Below are 18,085 nucleotides of genomic sequence, written 5' to 3' on the forward strand. Positions count from 1 at the left end.
CGGCGCCGGCCAGCCCAGTGATGGACGGCACTTGAACATGGTGTGGTCACTATTTTCGGAACTTTGACAGGGAGAAAAATGGAGCTCTGGCCCACTTCCCAGACACCAGGACTCCGGGTGAGCTTTGCCCACCTTTTGCCATGCGAGAAAAGTATGTATGGCGGCGGTAAAAGTAAGCTTCAACTTGAGACGAACGCCTCTTGAGTCGGGGCTGGAGATCTGCTTGACGCCAGTCGGGATGGGAGCTGAAGAACATCAATGGCGGTGGAGTGGTCGAAGCTCTGTGAGCTGTGTAGAAATGTTTAGCAGACACACCCACACCCCTTTTCGTTTACGAGAAAGGAGGCAAAGTCATGGGCCCCCAAATCTCCTCATACCGATAGAAACGCTCGAGCCCTTCCATTGTGTCGTCATGGTAGCACCGTGGTCTGGCCGCACCCATGTGGCGCAGGGTTACATTGACAAACTCCGCGTCATCCATTCATCTCCTTGACAGCGAGTTCAGAACAACGCTCGGACGTCGAAGGTTGGCGCTGCAAAAATCGCGACATTCACCGAGAAGGGTATGCCTGTGGCCCTTAATTCGCTTCGCTATTGATACGGCTGGAAACAATATGAATGTTTCTTCCCCTGGCTTCTGGGAGGACCGAGGTCTTCGCAAAGCAGTTGAGTGGAGTCAAAAAGGGTTCTCTCCAACAAGTCGGAAGACGGGCTGCTCCTCACCACCATGCAACTCGTTAAAGCCAAGGATGCATTGCTAACTCATGGCCGAAAGCGAATCGGCGATCTCACGGTCGCATCCAACAGACTTCGAAGTGTGCCGAAAGTAACAACTGCAACATCACGGCTTCCTTCCAATCGCAAATCATGCGCATGCTGGGTGTCCATCGTGCCTGTAACGGTGCCAGTGATAACTGGGCGCATATGCAGTCTTGGTATGGCTTTGACTCTGGCGGCACGATGCATCAACCATAACGGTCATTGACTTGGGAGAAAAACAAAAGCCACGCGCCTCGGCTATCGATGATCCTAGGATCCCTGTTGACGCAATATGGAGCTGATGTGGGCGTTGGAGGCCATTTCCGAGCAACTCCACTCCTGTGACAGCTTTAAGGGTCTCGAGCAGCTCCTCAAACGGCCAAAATAAAGACGGGCAAGCGAGTCAAACAGCATATCGTGACAAATTAGCGCAGCGAAGATGAGCTTCCAGCGTCGTCCCGGGTGGTGGGGGGTTCCCACGACAATCAGCAAATTCTTCATGCAAAACATCTAGATACCAGATTCCCAGGCCTCTGACGGATCCAAGTTCCGGAGACAAATGTCACCCTACTTTGCAAGCTCCTCCCGGCTGCACATCTGCCCGTCCGCGGTCCGAGCACAAGCTAGGAGGGATCTTCGACCGATGACCAGTGCTCTGTCGTCCCATCTTCAGCCACTCTCCCAACCAGTCACAGCAGCAAGACTATCACCACTGCCCTCACTCCAGCAGGAGAAAACAGGTTTCGATGGGTCCAACCCCTCTCTCTGTGGCGAGCATTCCCCTGCTCCCTGCCAAGTGCCGGCCGTGTACTAACAGACGAGCAACGCTCGAGCGTGCATGTCAAATGGAGATATCAAATCCTGGCCGCGGCTTGCTCCGATCTTTCAAGAAGACGACGGGCGCGCCGCTTTCCCTTTTCCCCTCGTTTCCCGGAAGAGCTCCTTTCTTTTTCCTCTGAAAAAAAACTACTGCCACCACTCACATGGCCGCGGGGTGAGACAATCGCGCGCCAAACTCACCCAAGCAAGGTTTCGCTCTCATTGGTGAGCTGGACCCTCGAGCACTCTTTTTACACAATTGGTTTATACGCGGAATTGCTTTGTTGGGCCCGGCGCGAAAGGCTTTCTTTTTTTCATCTCAGCCATGGCGCCCGGGTACGATGTAGATGACGACGCTGCCCACCTTCTCGTCGCCGGGAACGGCAACGCGGCGAAGTCTATTCCCACCGGGACCGTCGACGACGAGTTGTTCGCGAAGGTCTTACCACGGGTAGACAACGGGGCCATTCACGCAGCACGGCTTGCGTTTGGTAACGAATCCGAAGATGAGAGCGAGGACGAGGCCCGTCGAAGACCCCAGCGAGGCCGTTCTCTGTCCGAGTCTAGCATCATGGTGGGAGCTGTCGGAAGCCACTCCGAAAGGGATACGGACATAACAGTGGAAGGGCCAGGTGGAAGGGAAGCTTCCCGCCCGGGGCGAGACAGCATGGAGTTTAACCCTCCCGCCCGTCCTTTGTCTCGGGGCGACCTCATGCCCCCCGATTTCTCCCATTCAAGGCCCGATAGGGATATCGTCGCCGTTCCTGCTCGAGGCTCGTCTCGCCCCGATCGAGGCAGCATTGACAGCAGCGGTCGGATCGCGTCTCGTCGAGATTATAACATTCCTCAACGGCCCCCTCGCGCTGAAGACATCGAGGCCGCAAGAAGAATTCTGGCGCAGGCTGGAGAGGGCGACTATTACTCATCTAAATCTCCCCGAGGGGCGGCTCACTCCTCACCGCGAGCTGCTCGCTCAGCAACACCTCCGCCCATCGGCCGACCTCATAGGAGAATCATCTACGACGAATCTGACGAGGAGGACGACGAAGACTTCAGCGACCGCAACTATCACGACGAAATTCGGGACGAGGTGCGCGATGCTGTAGTGGCAACTCCAGTTACTGCCATCCACTTGCCGATAGAAGACAAGTCTCGAGATTCATCCAGACCACCGGCATCGCACCACCGGCACAGCCGCAGCAGCAGACCCGTAACCTCGAGGCAGTCGTCTCGTCAATCTTCCCAGCCTCCACCCGTTTCGCGCGCCGGCGCATCACTCGCGGCGCACAAACGGGAGCTGCGGACACCTGTTCTCGATCAGCATCGCTTGTACCAGGATGCGGAGCCACCGCCAATCAGCCAGAGACGTCCCGATCCCCCACGCTCACGCCGCACGACATACAAAGTGTACAACATGGACGACGATCAGGATCAAGACTACAGCGTAAAGAATGGGCTGGCGGCGAGGCTCACGCCGGATTACAGACCAGGGACGGGTGATAGGCGGGCCATGAGCGACGATTCAATCTCCATTTCGCGGCAATCCACATCCAAGCATAGCGTCACTAGCAATGGCTCCGGATCGAACCGCACCGTTGATTTCTTTGGCCCTGGAATCTTCCAGGTTGTTTTACACAACCCTACAACTTCCCACCAACTGCTAAAGTTCGCCGAAGCTCGATTCTGCAGCGAAAGTGTCGAATTTCTGAAAAAGGTAAGCAACTATCGTATCTTGAGCCGTGGCTTGGACGCGATCACTGACGTCATTGAAACTGCAGGTTGAGCAGTACCATACGACCCTGAATGATCTCGCGGGCATCATGACATCAATTCACAAGGATTACCTCTCCGAGAGCTCGTCGAAGCAGATCAATGTCAACGGCGAAATGAGGAAGCAGGTCCACGTCGAGATGAAGTCACTTATGACCAAGACGCTCCCGTCGATGGAATCTTTATTCTCTGATCTTCAGGAGAGTGTCGAGCAAGATGTTTTCTTGGACATTTATCCCCGTTTCGTGCGCTATCAAATGGCGCTCAACGCGACAAGGGCTTTGGCTACAAACCGACACACATATCAGGGACTCGGCGACTGCTTCTGTTTGACAAACCCATCGTAAGTTTACTCTGCAGTAGCAGTCAGATTTACGAAGCTAACGTTGCGCGTGAACAGAGTTGCAGACAACCCGATCGTATTTGCCTCGGACGGCTTTGTCAAGGTCACAGGATACACGCGCCCCGAAATCATCCCGCGAAACTGTAGATTTCTGCAAGGAGCACACACAGATCGGGTGCCAATTCGTCGACTGAAAAATGCCATCGATGAGCGGAAGGAGTCTGTCGAGCTCATTTTAAACTACAAGAAGAATGGCGATCCTTTCTGGAATTTGCTCTATGTCGGTAAGTATTCTCTTGAGCTCATTCTACCAGGCGGCGATAGTAAAGAATCTCGCGAACGCTCTGAAATTTCTATTAGAGGCTAACATTTAATCTGCAGCTCCTCTCTACAATGAGGCAGGCAAGCTAGCCTTCTTCATTGGTGGCCAGATCAACTGCTCCACAACCATACACAGTAACGTGGACGTCATGAGAGTACTTTCAACCTCGACCAATGACGATACCCAAGACGAAACTAAAGCGAACGTACCGCCCATTCACCGAGCCAGCTCTATGCCTTCTGCGCGGAAAGCATTCCTCAAAGCCCTGGGAGTACGTGTGGACAGTAATAACGGGCCGACTACGGTCACTGCCGAAGCAGGAATGGAAAACAAGCTCCTGCACCGCATGGAAGGTCAAAGTCTGAATGCGCAGATGAAAGAGTTTTACACTGCGTACTCAAAGGTAAGATATATTGATTCTACTTAACAATCATCACAACTGACGTTCATAAACTAGTACTTGGTTTTGAGCTACGATTCCTTCATCATCAGGTTCTACTCTGAGGGCGTGATGGAGATGCTTCACCCCGCCAACAACACCATCGGCCTAGTTACCGGCCAGGAAATCTTCCGCTTCTTCAAGCAAAACATGGTAAACCACCAATCCGACTACAAGGCCCGAGTCCGCAGCGCTATCCGCTCTGGGTCACCAATCTCGATGGAGATCCGGCTGCAGACTCGGCGCAGTGCGCTCTTTCGGGGAGATGAAAAGTTTATGACGCACTGGACACCGCTGAAGGATGACAAGTCTGCCGTGCATTACGTCGTTCTTACGATGGCGCCGGCGATCCAGTGAAAAGCTCTCACTCAGCATTAAGGGGGAGGATCGTAAAACTCGACTGCTTCATTCCTTTTGTATTTGACATGCAAAATACCCTTCTTCCGGAGTTATATGTGAGGCAAATTCTGCTTTCGCATTGCTTTCTGGAGATCCGTAGCAATTTATTATTAGCATGTCTTCTGGACGACTCACCTTATTGAACTGTCAGGTGTGAGTGAGCTCCATGATTGCATCTGCGTTCTCTCCCCTTGCACCAAGCTCGGGAGGGCTTGTCCAGGCACTCATGTATCGAAGTTCATTCAAAGTTGATCGGCGAACTATCCGGGGCAAAGCCCCATAGGGGCTTGCGGAGGTAGAATCAAAAGCCTGCGCCCAATATCTGAAACGGGGCTTCGTATTGACAGGTGCCAAAGCTGCGTACCGCCCATGGTATAAGACGTCTGCCCATGGCAATCTCGACCCGAGACGGCACGGTTCACAGAGTAGACGAACGACAACTTCTCCCAATGATTTCGCAGCTGGCTTGAGTCATGATTCTCGGCACAACCTTTCTGCTTTTGTCCACAGTCGGCAACTTTCCTGAACTCTGATTGAGCCCCAGCTTGCCGGATTGCAATACTAATCAGCTCGGCACATTCCAGAGTAATTCTCCGTCTGATCTGACGAGTCGAGTCCAATCTATGCGAAATCTGGCGCCAAAGTATGCACCATCCAGAGAGGCTTTGCGCGCGAACCTTACCTGATGAGACGATCTCAGCCCTGAATTGGGGACTGGAAGAGTCTAATAAGCTTCATAGAACGAGACGAACCAAGCTTCTTTCGGAAATGAAGCTTACTTTTACGGAATTGAGGAATATTCACGATGCGAGGCCGCAGGAGCAACTTCGAGTATAAAGTGCCCTCAAGTAGCAGCTGTGCATTCTGCTCCCCTACTCACCCATCGGTCTCTACCTTCAGTCTTTCATCCGAACTACGTTCATTCCTCTCGTTTCTTGTGAGTGTGCGCCGATGCCATATGACAACTAAGCAGTGGTCTATGTGTATTAACATGCTCTTGTAACGTATAGGTCTTCCCAAGTCAAATCCGTTTCAAAATTCACGACCATAAAATGCAGCTCTCGCTTTCGCTCTCGTTCTTGGCAGTCCTCGGCATGGCCTCCGCAGCCGCCGAGTGCGAGCGCAACGGCTTCTACAACGGCCCTTTCGCGAACAACAAAAACCTCAACGCCCCCGACGATGTCGGTGCCACCACCCCGTTCGTGTGGAACGGCAACACGATCATGGTCAAGATGCAGGCCAAGAGAGACTCGTGCGATCCCGAGGGTGACTGCGACGACGACATCACGTACAACTTCAAGAACCAGGGCAAGGTCCGGATTAGAGCCAGGATAGAAGAGTCGAAGAACGATCACTTGGAGATCATCCTGCCCCCTGGAGCTGATTGTGACGTTGGCCGGTACTTCAATCGTTATGATGCGCCGTATCAGGTCTCTTTTGCTCAATGATCTGAAGATGTCGCGTCGAGCCTGAAGTAGTTTATGCCCTTGTATTTATTGAATAGGTTCTGTACAAAAGAAAACCCAGTTCATAAGTATCCATTCTATGACTTCACATGAGTAGAAATATGGTGGTATCGCGAGTTCATGAAGCCGATGATCATATCAGACCTAAGTCCTTACCAAGTCGCTACAAAGACGCCGAAGTGAGTTTCATCAGCGTCACAAGTACGGGCACTGTGTTCGGTTGTACGCAACGTGTCAGACAAAACCTTATTCGCTGGCCATGGTTCCAAAATAGCCGTATCCGTACGCCCTACAATTCATATTCTCAGGCTGTATTGGCTGTGTTGAACAACGTCGCTTACAGCCATCATGCGCACCTATAAATACGTAGGGAGTCGCTGGTTGTTTCTGCCTCTTTCTGTACTATTAGTATCATAAATCATTCAACACATTTGACCATGAAGTTCTCGATTGTCCCGGTTTCCCTGTCCCTCCTCCTCTTCGGAACAGTCGCATTGGGGCAGGGTAGTGTGGGTGGTAAGTAATTGGTTCCTAAAACGTATGGAATCTAATGTTAACGTCCTTCCGAAGGCCTTTGTGCGAAAGACTCAGATTGTCTGGCATGTTTAAATGACGGAACTGGAAGGCGTCTCTTTTGTCCAGGTTGTATGCACCTTCAGCCGTATACCCCCCTCTCGAAGTCAGTGGGCTAATGTATGACAGCTGGAAATGGTGAGAGACGCTGCGCCATCAACGAGAAGGCTGGTAGATGTGGGCCTCAGGAATAAAATTAGTTTGCGCAATTCTCCAAATGAGCGATATGATGTTCATATTATTGTCGATAGGACATGAACTTTGGGCACTTTAAGTGGAACAAGCAAGCATATACATTTCCTCTTTGATGAGGTCTAGACCAATCCCTCATCGGACATTGCGAGTGAGCGCGGAATCGAATCTCAGTGACTGTAAGCAAACCTACAGTGAATGGGCGTGACTCATCGTCTACTCAGAGGTAGAAGCCCAGTACTGCGCACAAAATCCGCTGTTCTCCCGCAAGCTTACATCAAAATCAAAATGACAGACATGTTTGCTATGGTTATTGCCTAGTCTGCTGTCATCGGATTCAAGCTCATGAACGCCTCCTGTGCATTTTCCGATATTCCGTCCCGACTGAGAGTGGGCCAGTCTAACGCAGGGGTGACGCTGATGGCCAATCGATGATTCACAGGGAGCAATTCCCGCTGACGCTAAACTCAATCAGTGAGGAACCAATTATTTATAGGTATCAAGGTGCGCTGAAACTTTGAGTTTTAGCTGGACACACCGCAATTTGACCCGCTGACTCACCTTCGTTCACAACCGTGTATCACATCTCAACGTCTTCTCACTTGCCTGTTGTAGTACATTGCGCCTTAAGGAACATTAACAGGGAACGCTGAGACTAGATTCATTATGGGAGAGTCAATTGCGAACGGATTGCCCTCCGGCAAGTAATGGTGTGCAACTCGAGAAGCTTCCGGGAAAACTTGGGGTACGAGGCGCCAGTCATAGACCAGCTTCAAACCCACTTAACTCAGCAAATAACCAATGGTGTTGATTCAAGCCTGTGACGTACTTCAGAGAAATCCGTTGGCCGGTAATGATGTTTTCCTTGGCTGCACTGGCGACAATGTCGTCTGTGAGTAGATTGAGAGTGCCTAGCTGATCGTCGGGGCCCCAACGACCCCACGCATTGCCGCGTGGTCCATTCTTATCAAGAGGAAGATCTTTAAACGGTGGAAAATCAATCGTCGTCATTTTGAAGCTGGCCGTTGAAAGTTGCCCCAGAGAAACTGACAGGTGAAGAGATTGCACTCGTAAGGCATAGACGTGTTACACTCGGTGTGCTGGAACAACTCTGCAGGGGTTCAGCACAACGTCTCTCGCCCAACTTAATAAAATACAGCGAGAAGCACCCAGCATCTACATATGGAGGAGTACTTAGCCCCCTCGGCTGACAACGTGCGTTTTTTCACCATCGGTGTGTACCAGTCGCTTGTAGAAGGTGGTCTTTGGTGGATCTGGACTCGCCCCGAAGCTTTCCAGCGTGACACCGGAGTCGCCCCGTCGTCGGAAAGGCCCCGAGGGAATTCTAGCCGAACACCTGCATCGAGCCTGCCGGGAACGGCTAAAGTCTAGTCAGCGGGCTGGATGTTTCGATTCACAGACGAAGGAATTATCGGCGCCCTCTCCCGCTTGTCTGACATAGAATGCGGGGAGGATCAAAAGGGAAAGGATGCATGATCTTGGTACAAGCTGAGGGTCAGCAGATTCGAACGAGCAACAACAAGGATCCCGCCCGGCTCACCAACTCGTGACAAGGGATATCCAGTTTTAAAAATGTGAAATGCCCCCTTCCCCCCGGAATCAAGCTCATCAAATTCGGATCCTCCATGCGATTTACGCCTTTTGATTTTTCCTATTTGAAAACATGGTACAACAATCGGAAATCCGCAACCGTGAAATGGCCAAAATGGACGTTAAACACCTGGAGTCAGGTTCAAGCTCCGACCCATATGCAAGTCTATCGTCAGAGGATAGAGAACTTATGAGAATCTATGAGGGAAAGAAAGGTAGAAAGATTGTCAAAAAGGTCAGTTGAGCTGGATTCACAACTCGCCGTTTGCCACATCAAGTGCGCAAAGACTTTTGACTTGTTTGTGTTACTAAGAAGGGTACCACCTAGATTGATTATCGCTTGATTCCAATCATGGGTATTCTATACCTTCTCTCTCATATTGACCGAGGAAACATCGGCAATGCGAAGATTGAGGGCATGGATAAAGATCTGGGGCTAACAGGCAACCAATACAATATCGCGAGCACCATTTTCTTCGTTCCATACATCATCTTTGGTGGGCTGCATGCATTATTAAGTGATAGACCCAGTACCCATTGAAGCTAATCAATTTCCTTGACTAGAAATTCCTTCGAATATCATACTCAAAAAGGTCCGTCCCAGCATGTGGCTATCCGCCCTCGTTCTTTCATGGGGAACTGTAATGACTCTCATGGGAGTTGTGAAAGACTTTCAAGGGATGGTGATCTGCCGGGTCTGTCTTGGTCTTTGCGAGGTGGGTTAGTCCCTTTCTAGATGCTATGCCGAGATGAGAAAGTGCTGATAGAAGTTCATGGCGAATAGGCAGGTTTCTTCCCAGGCGCTGTATACATTGTGAGCACGTGGTATCCCCGACACGAGCTGCAACAGCGTCTCGCCATCTTCTATACTGCATCGGCATTTTCGGGTGCGTTGAGCGGACTTCTAGCCTTTGCAATAGCCAGAATGGATGGTGTTCGCGGCATTGAGGGCTGGAGGTGGATATTCCTCCTTGAAGGTGCAGTGACGATCGCTGCAGGTGCCGCAATGCCCTTCCTTATTCTCGACAATCCAGAGAAGGCGAAATGGCTTAACGAGGACGATAAAAGATTCATCGATGTACGTCTTCGTCTGTCTGGCGTTCGATCTGGTACCCAGGAAGGTGACAAGCTCTCTTGGCGACTACTTTTGGACACTCTTGTCGACTGGAAGATAGGACTTGGCATCCTTCTTGCTTGGGCTAACTCTATGCCGAACGTCGCGTTCAAATTCACAATGCCTCAAATTATTAAGCAGCTTGGCTTTTCTACGGAAAAAGCGCAGCTGTTGACGATTCCACCGTATTTCTGCGGTGGCATATCGGCATGGCTCACAGGCAGATTTTCAGACCGATTCTCTTGGCGGATGCCTTTCATCATTGGACCGATGACTATCTCAGCAGTGGCACTTGGAATCTTGTTTCACTTCTCTTCGGATGTAGCCAATAATGTCCCAGCCATGTATGTCAGTGTCATATTGGCACAGATCGGCATATATCCGCTTCTGCCTGGCATAACTGCCTGGATAGGAAATAACCTCGCTCTCTCGTGGAAACGGTCCATTGGTATAGCTTGGCTGCTTGCCGCTGGTAATTTGGGCAGTAAGTGAAAGTGCGCAATCGCTCGCTGGATTCATCCTGCATCTGCTAATGAGTATTAGGCCTCATTGGAACCAATGTCTTCCTGGACAAGGAGGGCCCGAAGTATCCCACAGGATATGGCACTTCGCTCGGTATTATCTGTTTAGGTCTAATATCCGCTGTTCTTTTGGAATTTCTACTGTGGAGATTGAACAACAAGAAGTCCAAGTTGTCTCAGCACGAAGTCAGGGAGAGGTACTCTCAAGAACAACTAGACGGAATGGGGGAAAAGAGCCCGCTATATCAATACACCTTGTAGAACCTCAAGACTTGATATCTCTTGGGAAGGCTGTTTAAATACGCAGACCTTTCCACAAAATTCCACCTTATTCGCCCGTGTGCCCATCCATGGACAATTGTCAATTGATCGAATCCAGACCCGCCGCATATTACCACACGTATCCAGTAGGAAACACCAGAACAAAAGTTTCTTAAATTTAGGTCAACTTCGGAATGGGGCTTCGATAGCAATTTGATTTCTGGGTGAATTTCCCAAGGAGGAACCTTTGGTGGAAGGAATGTCGTTCTAGTACACTAGTAGCGTGCTGTTCTTCCCCAGAATCAAAATCAATGAAATGTCCTATCCGTCATCTCAGCTCAGCTAAAGTATACCGGCACCGAAGTCTATATGCACGAACCAATCCAAGATACTAGCCACTGGAACTGGATGAGGAGAGGGATGACGTATTTTGAAACAGTAGGTCTTGATCTAGGGGACATGTGTAGGTATAGTAGTCTTGGCATGGCAGTTCAGTACGAATAGGTTGAGAGTAATAACAATTTTACAGCCACAGACAATTCTCAAGATGCAAACCTCCATCCATTGGATTCGCCGGAGACTCTTTCATGCTCATCCAACTCTTTGTTCTTCTTCCGACAGTACCACTTAGTAACGAGGACAAAGATTACTGTCAAACCACACCCAACAATGATTGCGCCGCCTCCCGTCTGATAATATGGCTCCTGGTTTCGAAGGAAAAAGTACGGGGTGAACCAGTGAGAGACAGACGAGACACAGTTGGCAATAGCGATCAGAGCAGCCCTCTTGGTCCGTGGTCGTGGCACAACAGTTGTTTCCCAAGATATTTGAAGCTATTGTGGTCAGTAACAGACACTTAAACGCGCAGGGAACAGTCCGTAACACTTACATTAAGGCCGACAAATGGGCCAGTGACCAACAAGATCATGCAGAAATATCTGGCCCCAACGTTCAACGTTGTGATCATTACAACACATGCAACCAATGTCAACAGAATTGGCACTATGATGTGGTAGCCATGCTCAAGCATTCTCCCAGATGACCAGGAAACTGCCAGAGTTACAAGAAAGGCAATGATTGGAGGCGGCGCTTGAATGAGATACGTGGTGGTGTCCCCAAACCCAAGAGTGGCGAGAATCTAAAGAACATGTAAGTAAACGTGCAAGTCAAGGTTTTATAAGTATGGATAGATATAACCGACCGAAGGGAAGAAGTCTTTGTAAGACTGCGCAATGATGAGAAAAAAGTGGATAGCAGAGAAAAGGTACGTGAACGGGTCTTTGAGTGCCATCCACACCCCTCCCCAGTAATCTCCCTCGTCATCTTCAGCTCGACCGCCAGCCGACACAGTTTGTCTGTATTGAGCCATTTGTGACTCCTCAGCAGTGAGGAAATAGATGCCAGTTGACTCGGGAAAGTTGGGGATAAACCAGAAGCTGACTAGACCAATCGTGATACTAACAATACCTGGACCGGTGTCAGAAAAGACAACATCACCATATGCACAGCAACTGACCTTCAAGTAGCAGAAACCATTGCCATGCTGACATTCCAGCTATGTCGTCCATATTCTGGAGGATACCGGCAGCCAGAAGGCCCGAAATAGCCTGCGAAATGGTGTTTCCAGCGTGCCAAATTCCCATACGGAGGGGAGACTCGTGCTTCGTGTACCATGACGACGTCATGAGAGAAACAGCTGGGACAAACGGACCCTCTGTTAGCCCTACGATAAAGCGACACAAGAGGAATCCCCAGCCGGCAGTGACAGCAGGCATACATAAGGTGGTGACAGACCACCCGAGCATACAGCATGGAAGCAAGATTCGCGGCTTGCCTTTCGCAATGATGACATTTGCGGGAACCTGCGAGATGATGTATCCGACGTAAAAAAGGGAAATGCCGGCGGACCACATGGTGTCGGACATGTGAAGATCATCTTGCATGCCGGCTAGTCGCGCATTCGATACGTTGATCCGGTCCAAGTAACTTGACATGGTTAGTAATGACTTCTCTGTCGACAAATAGGCTTGAGATGGAGCAGACCCGGGGTCCGAAACTCACTTCATCATGAGCATGGCACAAACCATGGGTAGGAATTTCCAATCAAGACGTTTTCGAACGGCTTTGTCGAGTGCTTTGAGTTCTTCAGGGGTCTTATTCCTGATGAGGTCGTACCGCTCCAGTAGAGGGTCGCGGGCTGGGGCATTTTCTTCCCACTCGATCCCAACCTTGACATCGACTGAGCCGCGTGTCGAGTTACGAGAAAGCGTCATGTTTGCCGAGGTATGTCTGTGAGTTGAAGTAAGATGAGTTGGGAATGAGGTAGGAAGTAGGAAACGTTTGGAAAAGGCACTCTTTAAAAACGGTCGAGACCCTTTTGTACTTCAGGTTGTCATGACTGAGACTTCGAACGACCTGACCACGAGGTGACCACGAGCTCAACTCGGAAAAGCATGATGGCCAATTTTACAGCCACAAAGCTCCAGTTTCCCCGCATTGAGACCCCGTTTCCCCGCGAATCCAACGATCATGTATTTGTTGCGGGTTGTCTGGGGTTAGCTACTGCCACTATCGGAAGGCCTCCGGAAGGCAGAGACTCTGCTCGGACTTGGTCCGCATTGGCAACCAATACCGTAAGTGGGTAAGCGCTTGAGGTAAATGTCACGCCAAGACTGCCAATGGGGAACTACTCAATTCAATGGCCGAAAATTGACCCCCATGGCCTGATGTTTGCTCACCGACATCTGTATTGATACACACCCACCTTTTGAATCTGGCCTCCATTATGTGACACTGCCGCCCACAAACTGTTATCTTGATCTAGGAGGAAGATGCATCACTACAACGTCCTCAGATACTTGAAACTGGCCAAAGAAAATCACTCCGGTTAAAGCAACCCTAGAGAGTCTGCTCGTTCATCAATCATCCTCGTGCCACGATGGGAAACCAACAGGCAGGAACATGTGTTCAGGCTTCGGCTTTTCAGTGAGAGAGAGACCAAATCCTTGAATTCAGAGGAGCGAGAGAAAGTATATTGTGGAAGTTTGGTGTATGTTGAATAGATTTTCCGCCCGGGCATCTCGGCACCTGGGTGGATTGGGGTTGACTGGCGAAAAGAGAGGCTTGGGGGACCTGGCCTTTTGCTCAACTCACCCAGCTTTCAGTTAACCAAAACTTATTGGCAACGTGGGCGATGCAAACTCCAATTTGCAGCCGGAGGATAGAAAAGCCTGAGGGGGCATCAGTACAGGGCGTTTCCCCTGATTAAGAAAATGTGCATCGAATGAGTTGTTGAGATCGACGTGGAACAATATGCGGGAAGTTCACCCAAGAGTTGGTCTTCAGACATGTTAGCAGACGGGTGATTGGCAAGGGACTGAAGAGAGCAATAGATGTCTCACACTGGATATCGCATTGTGACTATCCATCATACGCGTGGAGAGACCTAGCAAGACCCGCTGAAAAGCTGCAAGTGCAGGGAATCTTGATGCCGCAATCGTTACAAGCGTCGAAGACTTGTTGATTATTTCCGTCACTTCAGCGAGTCGACGCCCTGCAGAATTCTCCCGGCCAATACGCCAGTTGAGACAGGCGAAAGTAACGGCAGCTTGAAAGACGTCGTATGCATCAATGAAATTGCAAATGAAAGTGCCTTGGGTAAATAGGTCGTAACATCGATTGACAAATTGCCGAGATGTATTAATAGTGTCCAAATCAAGATCTTGAGTGCTGCCAAGCAATGGACCGATACTCTCATGTGTTGGAGGCGTTGACGAGGTGAGATGTACCAAAGCTCGACAAGACAATTGATGAAAAAGGTCCGGAAGCTGCTGATTAGATGACGAATGACGATCTCCATTGGGAGGCAGGTCTCTCCAATGGATAATGTTACTATAAGTGAGCAGAACATCGTCCTTTCTTCCTGCTCGGATGCTCGAGATTAATTGTGAATACAGTATGAGGTAGCGACTGATAGGCAACCTCTTAGACGATATATCCGCTGATCCGGGCACATGGCCATCTTCAATTGGGAGCTGTATTGTTTTTGTCAGCTTCAGAACGACTGACATTGTATTTTGCTCTTTAGGTGCTCTACTCACCCGAACTGAGATGTCGTCATCCTGAATACTAACGGGGCGGTCCATCACAAGACTAATCATCCTAGAGCTAAGCTTAGTCCCAGAACAGAATGTGAATCACAAGCAAAGTACCATACCGGTCAAAGTAGTAAACAGTCCAGAATAGCCATCGCCGTCTGGTGGCCTCTGATATCGTCAAGTTGGAGTGGGCATCTGGCTCCCGGTGAAGGCCAAGGGAGATGCACGTCTTCACTGCCAGACCCAGAAGATGCCAGGCAGAACCACCAGAGGAGTTGAACAAAGAGTAGATAAGAAGCATTATCATGCAGTGTATGTGCTCGAGGGCCATTTCCGTACGCAGGACGGAGGGTAACTCCTTGATTGCCGTAGAATGAAGGCCTGCACTAAGTAGTGAGAGATGAGTCGAACTTGGAGAGAGCAGAATTCCAATGGCGCAGGCCATGTGAACATTGAAATTATGCAATGATTGGGAGTTCTGTGCAGGTTGAGGTTGCGCTCTGCTAGCCATTATACTCTCACATTGCCGGAGAAATATGTCCTCGTCAAGATAGGGCAACAGGGCGGACCATTCGAGAAACTTCCGAACATGTTCAAGCGTTGAAACTTGGCTCACGGAAGCGAGGTGGTTGGTAATACCAGGCGATTGGGGTGCTGGAATGGCCGTGGACGGGTCGCGCCCATCGATAGCTAGCGCCCCGGAGACCACTTCGGCCAAAGAGAACTTTCTTGGTAGATCATCCGAATTATCTCGAGGTTCGGCCATAGCGCTGCGTGATAAGAAGCCGATTGCTCCCATAGTGGCCCTCACTGATGAATCGTCGTTGTCGTGTCCATTGCTGCCAGCAGGATGCATGGCCTGACTCGACAGGACTGATGTAGCATCCCGAGATCTTGCGCCATTATCATGATCAGAAGACTGATCCAGAGTTGAATCAGCTCGACAACTGTATGTGCGCGAGCGTTTTCTAGAAAAAGATTCTTCTTCAAGATCAGCAACCCGCCTCTTCAATGATGCTACGTAGCTGAGGTCTGTTAGCAGACATGTTAGTAGATAGGGGAACAGAATGTGATACCCAACAACAGAAGTATGCGAGAGCTCGGATATGGTGTTGAAATCTTGATTTCGTGGGATGCATTCTACCCCTAGCACGCTACATGAGTTGCATGCCGGCAGACGGCGATCACACTGATTATTGTCAGCTAATGCTAGCTTTTAATGGTCAAGTGCAGACACGGGGGCCATATACCTTTTGCTTTCTCTTCCAGCATCTCTCGCAAGCTTGCGGTCGGGTTTGGGCGGTCGTTGGAGGCGGCTCGAGGGATTCCCTCGCGTTCGAAGCTTCCCGCGCACCTGTAGATGAAGCCGAACTCATGGCCCGGCCGTCTTTCTCCTAACACCAGGTATTGACACAGATGAAGGGTATGCCGACCAATGGATGACTCAAGCAGAGTAGGTGGTCCGTCGACAGAACATCGGCCCTGGCAATCAACTGTGATGGGGAATTTGCGGTGCCCAGGACCTCGCACCTCCGATTGTTTGCCGATGTCCCTTTTCCCCACACACCAGGAGTGAACTTATTACGTAATTAGTCACAACACTCGCGGGGATTGACGCCAAGCCTCCATGGGGAACCTGGGAAGGACCTGATAGGTCACACCTACGGATACATCCCACGAAGTTGCCCCGGCCCTGCAAGCGCGGGCAAACCGAAATGGAGTCAGAGTCACGGGAAGGAAAAATAAAAGATAATGCGATCTTATCATAACAAGTCGCGTATGAAGTTGAGATATTGAAGATTGCATGCCAACATTTCAAATCTCTGAATGATGAATGAGACATCTACCGCGAGGAAATCTGGAACCGCTTACATCCCATCATACCATGCTTTATGGCACCCTGCAGTGACAGTGTTCTGTGCTAAACAACAGCATCGGATCGATGGTCACTGACAATTTATGACTTGCCATTCGTAGCTGAAGTCGCCCTAACGCTCAGACTAGCCATCTCAGCAGCTCTCTTCGTGGCACCGGCGGTGAGCAATGGGCCATCAGTCGCAGCCATTACCCAGCGGGCTCCCATTTGGCAGAACTTCTCGACCAAATCCATTCGTGAGTGAAGACCTCCAACTCCGACCCATTTTCCGTGCTTGTTGCAAGCCTCAATTGTTCGCTTATAGGCCTCTGTGAGTCTAGGGTTTTCGTAGTCACCCGGAATACCCATCTCAGCCGTCAGATCGTTGGTACCAATGAGCAGAGAGTCTACGCCCTCTACCCCTGCGATCTCATCAACCAACTCTAGTGCTTCAAGAGTCTCAATCATTGGAATGACCAAAGTTGCGTCGTTTGTGACCGGGTTGGAGACCTTGGCGGGAATCGTGCGGAATTGGTAATGAGGAAGCCCGTTGGTTGACGATCGCGTGCCGATGGGCTGGAACTTGGCAGCGGCAACAACGTCGCGTGCATCCTGAACACTGCGAATGTGCGGCACAATGACACCAAGTGCGCCACCATCCAAAATTCTAGAGACGAAGAAAGGATCTTTGCTCGGAGCGCGTACGATGGGCGAGATGCCAGCATACAGCGCGGCAATGCATAACTGGGAGGTCGTCTCGAGGTCGAATGAGGAATGCTCCATATCGATGAGAACTCCGTCAAATCCTGCGGTCTTAGCCATCATAGGAAGCTCTACCGACTTGACTAGTTTGACGCTAAGAGTTGATGCCACCTCGTTACGGAGGAGTTTTTCTTTGAGCGAATGGGGGATTGAAACGGCCATTTTGGAAGAGGAAATTTTGAATATTGATGATTATGCTGATAAATGCTCTGTGTACAAGCATCTTCAACGGCGTATGATAGAGGTATTGTTATATGAATTTTTATTTGCTGGTCGCGCCATGATGCCCGGACTCATGCCGAGAGATTCTGTAACAGTTTCGGCACCTCCGCACATTTTTCGGCCCTCCGAAACCGCGTCCAAATCATACATGACCGAAACAATTCACAAGGGGGATTTTCGGTGGCATTCCGTCATCAGAGTGAGGCTAGGCAGAGGTAGACAGCAGCGCCGGAGGCCGTCCGATAATATCGGGGGCCTTCCGGGTGGATCCGTCAGGTATCAAAGGCGACCGGCCACCTTCGCCCCAGCTGTGTGACCGTTGATTTCCACAGCGCCATTTTCACGAAACGAAGCCAAAAGTCCTCAGGTTTAAAGGCAACTTCATCGACCGCAACACGAAGGCCAGAACCAAGGGAGGAACAAACCCCGGATTCATCTTTGACCAGCGGTCGCTAGGCTATCTCACCTGTTCCTCCTCGCAATTCATTTCTCAACATGGCCCCGGGAATTATATCTGATTCAAGCACGGGCGTGCTTTCCCGCTCCAAGCCGACAGTTTA

The 18,085-nt window shown here is 50.3% G+C and overlaps 7 protein-coding genes across 7 annotated transcripts; 4 read left to right on the top strand and 3 right to left on the bottom strand.

The window, feature by feature from the left end:
* Window positions 1-1,903: 1,903 nt before the first annotated feature.
* Window positions 1,904-4,809, top strand: PHOT1A (Phototropin-1A; the record flags this gene model as incomplete). Its single annotated transcript, XM_032035107.1, has 5 exons — window positions 1,904-3,292; window positions 3,357-3,691; window positions 3,749-3,975; window positions 4,073-4,416; window positions 4,471-4,809. 5 exons carry the CDS (start codon window positions 1,904-1,906, stop codon window positions 4,807-4,809), a joined length of 2,634 nt encoding a protein of 877 aa, XP_031885571.1.
* An 847-nt stretch (window positions 4,810-5,656) lies between these two features.
* Window positions 5,657-6,299, top strand: CGGC5_v010259 (uncharacterized protein; the record flags this gene model as incomplete). The annotated part of the gene is made up of 2 exons (XM_032035108.2): window positions 5,657-5,788; window positions 5,862-6,299. 2 exons carry the CDS (start codon window positions 5,657-5,659, stop codon window positions 6,297-6,299), a joined length of 570 nt encoding a protein of 189 aa, XP_031885572.2.
* A 455-nt stretch (window positions 6,300-6,754) lies between these two features.
* On the top strand, window positions 6,755-7,084 carry CGGC5_v010260 (uncharacterized protein; the record flags this gene model as incomplete). Its single annotated transcript, XM_032035109.1, has 3 exons — window positions 6,755-6,833; window positions 6,888-6,962; window positions 7,020-7,084. 3 exons carry the CDS (start codon window positions 6,755-6,757, stop codon window positions 7,082-7,084), a joined length of 219 nt encoding a protein of 72 aa, XP_031885573.1.
* Window positions 7,085-9,618: 2,534 nt separating this feature from the next.
* Window positions 9,619-10,589, top strand: CGGC5_v010261 (putative transporter; the record flags this gene model as incomplete). Its single annotated transcript, XM_066152297.1, has 2 exons — window positions 9,619-10,291; window positions 10,351-10,589. The coding sequence occupies 2 exons, from the start codon at window positions 9,619-9,621 to the stop codon at window positions 10,587-10,589; spliced, it is 912 nt and encodes a 303-aa protein (XP_066008543.1).
* A 542-nt stretch (window positions 10,590-11,131) lies between these two features.
* CGGC5_v010262 (putative transporter) lies at window positions 11,132-12,862 on the bottom strand (the record flags this gene model as incomplete). The annotated part of the gene is made up of 5 exons (XM_032029216.1): window positions 11,132-11,422; window positions 11,479-11,727; window positions 11,791-12,056; window positions 12,106-12,575; window positions 12,651-12,862. The coding sequence occupies 5 exons, from the start codon at window positions 12,860-12,862 to the stop codon at window positions 11,132-11,134; spliced, it is 1,488 nt and encodes a 495-aa protein (XP_031891625.1).
* Window positions 12,863-14,480: 1,618 nt separating this feature from the next.
* CGGC5_v010263 (Transcriptional activator protein acu-15) lies at window positions 14,481-16,062 on the bottom strand (the record flags this gene model as incomplete). Its single annotated transcript, XM_066152298.1, has 7 exons — window positions 14,481-14,511; window positions 14,571-14,623; window positions 14,690-14,750; window positions 14,806-15,067; window positions 15,209-15,711; window positions 15,763-15,875; window positions 15,937-16,062. The coding sequence occupies 7 exons, from the start codon at window positions 16,060-16,062 to the stop codon at window positions 14,481-14,483; spliced, it is 1,149 nt and encodes a 382-aa protein (XP_066008542.1).
* Window positions 16,063-16,643: 581 nt separating this feature from the next.
* hpcH-0 (4-hydroxy-2-oxo-heptane-1,7-dioate aldolase) lies at window positions 16,644-17,465 on the bottom strand (the record flags this gene model as incomplete). Its single annotated transcript, XM_032029219.1, has 1 exon — window positions 16,644-17,465. One exon carries the CDS (start codon window positions 17,463-17,465, stop codon window positions 16,644-16,646), a length of 822 nt encoding a protein of 273 aa, XP_031891135.1.
* Between the last annotated feature and the right edge of the window lie 620 nt (window positions 17,466-18,085).

The sequence above is a fragment of the Colletotrichum fructicola genome (genome assembly GCF_000319635.2).
Source record: "Colletotrichum fructicola Nara gc5 chromosome Unknown KSG_Nara_v1_contig05, whole genome shotgun sequence".
NCBI classification, from domain to species: Eukaryota; Fungi; Ascomycota; class Sordariomycetes; order Glomerellales; family Glomerellaceae; genus Colletotrichum; species Colletotrichum fructicola.